This window comes from Protomyctophum bolini (assembly GCF_963924005.1).
Source record: "Protomyctophum bolini genome assembly, chromosome: 3".
Taxonomy (NCBI): Eukaryota; Metazoa; Chordata; class Actinopteri; order Myctophiformes; family Myctophidae; genus Protomyctophum; species Protomyctophum bolini.
In genome coordinates this window covers 36,320,282-36,329,889 of record NC_137864.1, presented here as the reverse complement: position 1 = coordinate 36,329,889, position 9,608 = coordinate 36,320,282, and the positions used below count along the sequence as shown (strand labels likewise).

The 9,608-nt window shown below is 42.8% G+C and overlaps 1 protein-coding gene across 1 annotated transcript; it reads right to left on the bottom strand.

The window, feature by feature from the left end:
* Nucleotides 1-84: 84 nt before the first annotated feature.
* ears2 (glutamyl-tRNA synthetase 2, mitochondrial) lies at nt 85-8,920 on the bottom strand. Its single transcript, XM_080757883.1, has 10 exons — nt 8,433-8,920; nt 7,243-7,398; nt 6,370-6,559; nt 6,103-6,253; nt 5,443-5,764; nt 4,944-5,052; nt 4,419-4,572; nt 1,762-1,892; nt 1,513-1,648; nt 85-742 (listed from the first exon to the last, which is right to left on the bottom strand). The coding sequence occupies exons 1-10, from the start codon at nt 8,692-8,694 to the stop codon at nt 641-643; spliced, it is 1,713 nt and encodes a 570-aa protein (XP_080614009.1). The 5' UTR covers nt 8,695-8,920; the 3' UTR covers nt 85-640.
* Between the last annotated feature and the right edge of the window lie 688 nt (nt 8,921-9,608).

The following is a 9,608-nucleotide window of genomic DNA, read 5'->3' as shown; positions in this document are numbered from 1 at the left end:
GCCTGCATGAAATGAGCTATGAAACTTCCTGTTACAACAACCGAAATAAGTAGGCCATTACTGCGCTTTCTTTTCTTCTGTGTAAAATGTAAGATTCTAGGCTATAGCCTAATTATGAAAAGTTGAGAACAAACAATATAGACTATATAGCCAATAGCCACTCAACCTTTTATTTATGCCCAAACCGGTTCACGACTAGGATAGTCTACAAATTATATACTTTGAATACGTTTCATGATAATGTGCATAAGAGAAAAAGGGTGATCAAGTCCGATCCAAAAACAAAAAGTCTGTAGCATGTGTGGACCTCAGAAAGAGGGTTTGTTTTCTTACCTTGTTATGAGCAAACTAGTCCATTCCATGAATTATTTTGCTCCGTTGTGCAGTTTAATAGTAAATATTAGAACTAAAAATAGGCTCTCATAGACTTCCATTGTAACGGGGAAACAGCTCTCAAAGTCACTCTTTTAGCACATAAGCGAACACAACAAAAGCTGATTCTGACCGTTTATGAGGGAAAACTCCCTCAGGAAAACTCATGCGGTTTTATTTTTAATAAAAAAATGTCAACATTGTCTTGTTTTGACTAGTTTGTGTAGAAAGAAGATCCGATAGGTGGACCGATATGGCTGTCCAGACTTCAGCTGGTCTGTGTCGATGAGAGATGCAGAAGTTTCTGGAAACGGTGTCTACTCTCTGTTGGCCCCAAAGACACCATCATCTCAGCCACACTGGGACCTTGCTGCAGGGTAGTGGGGAGAAAGGACACAACATTTAAATCGAGTACAGTATGATGAAAACAGTTAAGAGCTGCAAGCAGAAACAACTTCCTCTTTCTATACATTCTTCACTGAGATTAAATCACTCACTGTAGCATCACTTAAGTTTTGACTATTGCAATTTCATTAAGAGAAACATTTTAATAGAATGGGTTCTGGCCATCACTTCCCAGAGGTATATATTGGAGTATAAGCATACAGGAGCACACAGCAGTGATATATACAGTATCTTCTATAGTGTTCATTGAATATTAAAAATCACACCCGTGTGGTGCAACTTAATTATTTTTGCGACGGGTCTGTGTACTGTATATACGGACCCCGCCGCAAGGGGACGCTGACCTTATCAGCCAGGTCCGTATATATATATATACGGACCCCAACGTATACTCTGTATATTGGTTGAGCCCCACGGCAGCTTTTAATTAATATCGTTCGGTTGCTTTGGCAACGCCCCGTCACCACCAGCTATGGGACGTAAAATCTGATCGCTTTCCTCGGTTACAAGCAGGATTTTTAAACCTCCATTAGTCGGAATCCAGGAGAGTTGTCCTTGGTGGATCTTCTGCCATCCAAAATTCGGATGTAATTTGTGCCTTTGTACCGCGTCGCTCCCGACATGTAAATGCTTCTGGCGAGAGGTAAACAGTGAGTGGTTGTGCCAATGATACTAAAGTTTTGATGATTTAATGGATTAAATAACCCTGGGTGTTCGGAGTGTTAACCAAAGTACCTGTAGACCACTGAGAGTCAGACGTAAAACCTTCATCAGGTCCGTGTATTTGGTGGTCTTTGTCTTCTTTGCCAGGCCCTTTAGATCTCCGCTGAGACACTCCACTGACAAGCCCTCTCCTTGTTCTTCAACCAACCTGCATGCATACACACAGTGTTTATCAGCTTACGCAAATATGCAGGCGGAAAACGCCACAGGTATTCTCAAGAACTAGCCAGAGTATTATTTGCAGAATTACTTATCACATACCCTAAAACCAGTGCTGCAATGTGCTGGGCATCTGAAGTGAGCGTTGTCACCTGCTGGTAGGAGAACGAAGGACGCATCCACAGGTAGGAGTAGGCTGGCGTCACCAGCTCCTCCAGAGAGGATATGTGACCCTAGCAGAAGAAGATCAGTAGATGAAATACCATGACTAGATGGAAGGGCAAAAACTGTCTCTGGACCTACAGTATCCGATTACAACACCACAGGCAGAACTTTCATAGTCCGTATCGTTCGGCTGCAATCGGTGTCCAAAGGTAGTAGATGTCGATTACAAAAAAATGGCACAAATCACCAACGGAATATCCAATCCACCCCAAATTTCATTCACATGTCGAGGGTGGTTTAATCAGCGGAGAGCCCAAAGGTATTCCATTTTCATCCATAGGGAGCGCCGCAAATGCGGAATTTTAAAACGTTTATCGCAAAAACATGTATTTTGGGGGATAAATCCACTATGTTTGCGATAGTGTAGCCTACGTGCACTATAGCGAGACAGGACAATTCCCTCCCAATCAGTAATGTGATCTATTACATCGCATTACCCACACTGTACATAATTTGGTGTTCATATATTCAGAAGGGGTAAGGTCTAGTACATATAATTTTGACATGAAAAGGTTTGAGCACCACTAATAGCAATATAGGTATTTGAGCCATGATGGAGTCTGAAAACGTGGGTTTTCAGACTATGGCAGAAGATTGGGAGTGAGGCTGCAGTTCTGATTGTAACGGGAAGTGCATTCCATAGTTTTGGAGCGAGAAGGGAGAAGAGTTTGGGACGTGTGACATTTGTGATAATTTGATTGGCTGAGCACGGAATGTGCTGTATGATGATAAGAGCGCCCCTCACTTCACACGAGTGTGATTTTACAGAAAACTGTTGGGATTTAGAAGATCTTTGTAGAATCTGCCTCAGGTCTTAATGGGTTAAGGCCACAATCCTTAAGTTTCATGTGTCTCCATCTCCCAGTGTAGAAGTAATTGCATCATTGTCTCAAGTACAATACAGAGGAGTTTTTGCTACCATACATTTTGTTCTGTCAAATAAGTCCTAGATTGTAGCTTTTACCTGTAGACTTTTGGCCTACTTTAGAAGGAGGTTTGTGAAGTAAACATCTCCAATATATCTACCGGTAGTCAAAACATTTATAGGTCGTTTTGTATTATGAGATCCACAATGCTTAGCTTGCGCAGGAGACCCTGGGTGAAACCCGGGATGGAACAGGAAAGTTTCATAGTGGCAGTTTTAAGTTAACCACACAAAACTTAACCGACTATAACCTAAATACGTAAACACATTACACAACCGTATATACCTACTGTAAACTTAACCATCTCTAACCTAACGCCTAAACACAACCATTTAAACCTTTTAACTAAACTTAGCAATCTCTAACATAATGCCTAAAGAGCTGCATATTAAACCTTATACAGTCTAAATGAAAACAAACTGAAGTTATTATGCTTGGCTTTAAACAACCATTGTTTAATTTATAATGAATGACTTGCTAGCCTGGCCTCCAGCACCACCATTAAGGAATCTGGGAGTTATCTTCCTTTAACTTCTACATGAAACACATTTCAAGTGTTCACATTCCGTCTCAAATAAATGCAGAAAAACGAGTCCAAGCATCTCATACCTGCAGGCTTGAATATTGCAATTCCTTATCAGGTTGTCCCAAACCGTTTCTAAAGACTCAATTTCTAAAGACACTATTACTACCTGTTGCACAGATTTCATCACAATACCTCATGTGCAAAGTTGGTTGAAACCCACCACAACCTTCGATTTATTGCTAGGCAGAGTTTGTATAGAATCAGTGCTTGCATTTGAGTCCAATTATATGTCTCAACAGAAATGGAGTTCCATGGCTGATTCCCATCACCATTCATCCAAGCACCATTACACTGTCAGTATTAAACAATGGTGGATTAGTCACAAGGGGAAGTTGACGTACTGTACCCAGCAACAGCACATGCGGTACAACGAAAGGTGGAAGCAAAGCAACAAGCCTCTGGAAAGAACAGTTTGGCTGAAGATCACTGTCAGGGTGATGTAACATTCCATCCCTGGATGACACATTCCCGTTATGACAGTACTAATAACATTATTAGATAGTATATACAATAAAACGATGCAAGTTGGGAATGCCTGCCCCACCCGTTCATGTAATACCAGTTGTACCGTTATATAACCCACACATGGTCAGAGGACGCAGTGCGGTACCCACTACTACTAATACGACTGATCACTGATCAACTAAATGTGGACTAGGATCCTGATGTCGTGATGACGATGCACATTGATTGCCCTGTAAAGAATGGAGTTCTATTGTGCATGTTGGCACTTATATTGGTGCCGCGGCGCAAAGCTCTGCCAATCCGTAAAGCCGATGGATCAGGTTTGCCTATCAGGGAAGTCGATGCCCACACACCCCGAACCAAAATACAAGACCAAATTATACAGCTTTTTCGTTTCTAGACAACCTTTCTAACGGTTGGACAGTGCTCAGGTTATGCCCAGGAGAGACACAGACAGACGCCTCTATAGATAGACAGATGGACTGTTTTTACACCATTTATTCAGTGTCTTGGCACGTTATTGCAAATGTGTATTCTAGGATGTGTGTTATGGGTACCTTGCGAAGGTGTAGGATGCGAGTGATATAATCTTCATGGAGCACTTCTTCATCTTGGATCTCTGTTGCATAGAGATGTTGGATTTTCCCCTGGAGATCCCTCACCAACAAGCGACAATGCTCCTCGTCTTCTATTCGCTGCTGCAGGTGGATTCTAAAGCAATAGCATATATACAATACTAAGAAGAGAAGTGCCTTTATATGTTATAGTTCACAGAGGAGAAAATAATAAACCAACCAATATAAAAGCAAATCCACCCCTGTATTATAGCTGAATTGTACATTTTAACATCATTGTCACATTGAAATACCCAGGTAGAGATTACTAACAATCAGTACAGTCAGTAACAAGGTGTTTATGTAAATTATAGGTATACACTAAAATTGTGTGAGATTTGCTGTGAATTTGTTTACAAATTAAAAAGCGAATAAATTAATAACACGATTTTGAATCTACAGTTCTGTACATCATCTTCGTCTCGTACGATGAGGCTTAGATTGGGCTCATTATATTTTGTGACTCACTTGTTGAAGTCCGGTAGCTTCTCCAGGTCTAGAAGAGCAGAATGGGTTGTGATTTTTGAAGGAATAAATTCAGAGATCAACTCATCTATCCTCCGCCCCATTCGATTTGCTACAAGGGAACATAAAAACATTACCAATACATTCCAGCACTGGAAGGCGTTTCTTTGATTTAAAAAGTCATGGTAACCAATTTATACAAGCTTCAAATACAGTTTGAGTTTGAAGCCACGCAATCTTATTGGCTAACTGCCCTCCCAGATCCTTACCCTGACCACCACACAAAACGCATACCTACACGACTAACTTAATGACAAAACCAGATACCTAAACTAATCATGCCTAAATGCAATCATTTTAACATTATATACATGTAAGTTTGGTGTTGTGTGTCTGTCTAGTGTAGCATTGTATGTATGGTAAAGTCAGTTCAGGAGCCACCGCTTTATTTATAAAATCATCCATTCATGTTTTGACTACAACCCGCCATTCCATCACTCACTAGTGAAACCAGAACCACAGTTGGTGGTGATGTCCAGCAACGCCTCTGGCAGGATCCCTTTTCTCTGGAAGCTCTGGATGAATATATCCCCCTGCCTCTTGGACAGCTTGCTGCCATCTTTATTCATTAGTAGGGGGAGGTGTCCGAAGGCGGGGGGCTGCCACCCGAGGGCACGGTACATGAGGAGGTGTTTGGAGGTGGAGATCAGCCATTCGGAGCCGCGCAGAACATGGCTGATCCTCATGTGACGGTCATCCACTATGTTGGCAAGATGATACGTGGGAAATCCATCAGCTTTTATCACCACGGGGTCCCCTTCCACCTAGAAGGAGAGACAATAAGAAGGAGAGAAAGAGAAGGATGAGGTGAAGGGAGGACAGTTTGTGTATGACGCATAACAGGAAGTGTGTGGATGAACGAGGGATGAAATGAGAGAATGAAGAGAGAAGAGACAATAAGAGATGAGATCATTATATTATACAGTACATGAATGAATTAAGTTAAAATGCCGCCAATATGAACGTGAATCCTATCGTCGTTTTGTGAGGACGACGTGTGAAATAATATGGGACACATTATTGGGGAAGTGTTTTCATTTGGTATGTCCCCAATACAATGATAGGATTCATTACAAATATCAACAGAGTTATCCTATCGGACCTGGGCCACATCATGGCGGGTCCATCCAAAGATAAGATCCTGGAAAGGTTCTGCTCCTTCCTCCAGACGAAACCGAATCACATATGGAACTCCCTTGGCTAGCTTCTCCATCACCTGGTCAGCACGCAGGTGTCGACACCTGTTATCATACCTGGTAAAAGAGGGAGACATGTGTGAGACAGTGAGAGTGTAGGTTTCAGTATTGGGAATGAGGTGGTGTGTACAGAAAGCGGCCCGGGGCTGCCCATAGGAATGTAACTGAACTACCTGGGAGTCTGCCCAATACGCAGGGCTTCTTTTTTAAGCAGTTCTAGTCTCTGTGCGCTGCAGAAACAGTGGTAGGCATGACCACTCTCCACAAGCTGCTGGGCCGTCTGTTTGTAAAGGTCCAGTCTCTGGGATTGCAGGTATGGTCCAAATGGCCCACCCCGACGAGGACTCTCATCTGGAGGTATACCTGGGATAGAGTAGCCAGTAAGGGGTGGAATGTAGGATGACTCAGTATCAACAGATCACAGATCAGTGATTCTGAACCTTTTTAGCTAGCCCCTCCTATGCACAGCTTTGTGTGTCTGTGTGTACCCCATAGCGATGATTTGATTGGCTGAGGGCTTAAAAAGTGAGGATAAAAAGTGAGGACGGTCCGACGCCAAAAGGGATTGGCTGGAATGTGATGCTGTATGATGTATGATGATAAGAGCGCCCCTGACTTACCTACCGTGCTACTGTTTCCTATGACTAGTTTTGAGTGTGAGGACGCAAATTGTGATTGGTCAGAATGAGATGATGTATGATGATAAGAGCGCCCCTCACTTCACACAGATTAACGATTCTTATCTTCGAAACCCAAATCTATGCAGTAAAATCCTCACTGTTATTTCAACTCTGAGGGTGTACAAAATGAACTCGAGCAGACCAGCAACTTGCAGCAAGGATCCAATTGGTTCCATTTATACACTCTCAGAGTCAGAGTTACCGAACTGGAACTCCTGAAGGACTCCTGCATGGGGTCCCGGGATCACAGATTGAAAACCAGTGACATAGATGATAATTCTAAAGTGTCAAAGCAGACAGACAGACATCCATGTTAGTTAGTTATAGTGAACCACGGAGCTAGACAACAGGGGTGATGTCTCTTACCAGCCCACTCCAGCATGTCCTCTATGGACTCGGCTGCTCCTGGCACCAGCCGGCTCTGATCCGTGTCCTCAAGTCGCAGGATGAATGTGCCGCCATATTTCTTGGAAAATATGTAATTGTACAGAGCAGTGCGGAGTCCTCCAAGGTGTAAGAAGCCTGCAGCACAGAGCAATATTGTATGTTGTCAGGAATCAGGATGTTGTTATTATACTCCTCTAGTTTGTATTCACACATCACAGCTGTCACTCGATCCTGTAGGTTTACACTCTACAACATACGAAAATTAGACCGTTCCTCACCCAGGAGTCAGCCCAGCTCCTAATCCAGACAACAGCCTTGTCAAAACTTGACTATTGTAACTCCCTCCTTACTGGCCTACCGGCATGTGCACTTAAGTCTTTCCAACTGATCCAAAATGCTGCAGCTCGCTTGGTCTTCAACCAGCCAAAATTCTCACATGTCTCACCCCTTCTCCGCTCCTTCCATTGGCTCTCGGTCGCTGCCCGCACAGAATACAAAACTCTGATGCTGGCATTCAAAGCAACCAAAGGTATGGCTCACCCATATCTTGCAAGTAGGATCGAACCCTACAAACCCCCCCACGCACTCAGATCAGCCAACGTAGGAAAGCTGGAAGTACCTTCACTAAAAATGCCGGGACAACGCTCCACACGTCCCAAACTCTTCTCCCTTCTGGCTCCAAAACTATGGATTGCACTTCCCATTACTATCAGAACTGCAGCCTCACTCCCAAATCCCAATCTTCCGCCGTAGTCTGAAAACCCACCTTTTCAGACTACATCATGGCCCGTAGTACTTGCCTCCTAGCCCTTTAGATAGCACTTTATGTAGACTTAGATAGCATTTTATACGGACTTATAGCATGTTACTTAGACAGCACTAGAATTGCATTTTATGTAGTCAGTCATAGCACTTTATAGTTTTATAGTATACTATGTATAGTTTATATGCATAGTTTCATTATATAGATATTCCACTGTTACGTTCTTAGCTTACGCATGTTTCATGATAACCTTTATGTATTTAATGTATTGCCATGCTTTTTGTTCTTGCTTAATGTAAATCGCTCTGGATTAAGTCTGCTAAATGCCTAAATTGACATGAACATGAACACGGCTGAACAAGGCTTTTGGAGACATTTTGTATTTTATTTTAATGTCTAAACATACCTGTTGGACTGGGAGCAAACCTCACTCTGACCTCACTGTGTTCAGAAGAGCATCGCCTCCTAGTGGTGCTGTGGACGTCGTGTGGTGGTGGTGGTAACCCACTGGCTGTCAGTGCATGAATCCTCCTAGCCAACATGGAAGCATGGAAGGTCCTTCCTGCGATCATGTCAACATTAAGGCAGCATCGTTTACATGATTTTAAGACGCGACCCCCCGTACTGTTCAGCCCCAACTGCACGGCTGGCGAACAGAACATGATCATGAAACTAAACCAACGTGTGTTTTCTGCTGCAGGGGAGGAGGAGAGGACACATCTGATCCTGCTGCTCTCCACGTCAAAGACACACAAGGTCAGCCTCGTCAAGTATCGCTCCAGACGTCACAGTGCAGTTAGAGGACTTCTGGATAATTCAAAATACTTCAGTTTATTCCTGCAGTTGACAGTCATTGTAGCTATGTTGACAACGCGTATGACATGAGTGACGTGACGTCACACCATGACCCGGGTCTTCTTTGTACAAAATGAGTACAAAATGACACGAATTGAGCTTCCACACACGTCGCCCCCTACCGCCAGGAGGACTTATCTGATTCAGAAGAAATACTGGAATTCTGAATTAATATTCGGAATTGATCTTTTTCAGGTAAATAATAAATTACACCAAATGGTTCCAAATAGGGCTATAGGCTACTCAAATGTGTCCGTGCCAAAGACATGATCTTGTCCATGGGAAATTTTAGATTTTCTATTTTACACACAATTATAATTAATAATATGTAATACACACATACCGGTATTTAATATTCACAAATAGGAGTCCACTAGCGCAGTGGTTCTGAAATGTTTTATTTGCAAGCTAAGGCCTTAACTAAAAGGAACCAAATCCAAATGGACCCGTAATGGTCCACAGGTCCATTTTGTTACATTTGAACACTCAGAGTTACAGACCTGTTATGGTCATTCAGTGCTAGCTCTTTATGAGTTTCATGAGTGTCCACTCTTTTTCTATGTCCGTGGGAAAAATAGAAATTTGGCAAAGATGACCTAGCTATATGAGTAGCCTCCCTACATGACCCCTGTAGCCGTATGCTACCCATTGAGTCTGGAGGTGTCATGTGGAACTCCATATCTGGGCAAGACTGATGACATACTTGATTCTGCAGCAGCAGTTGTTC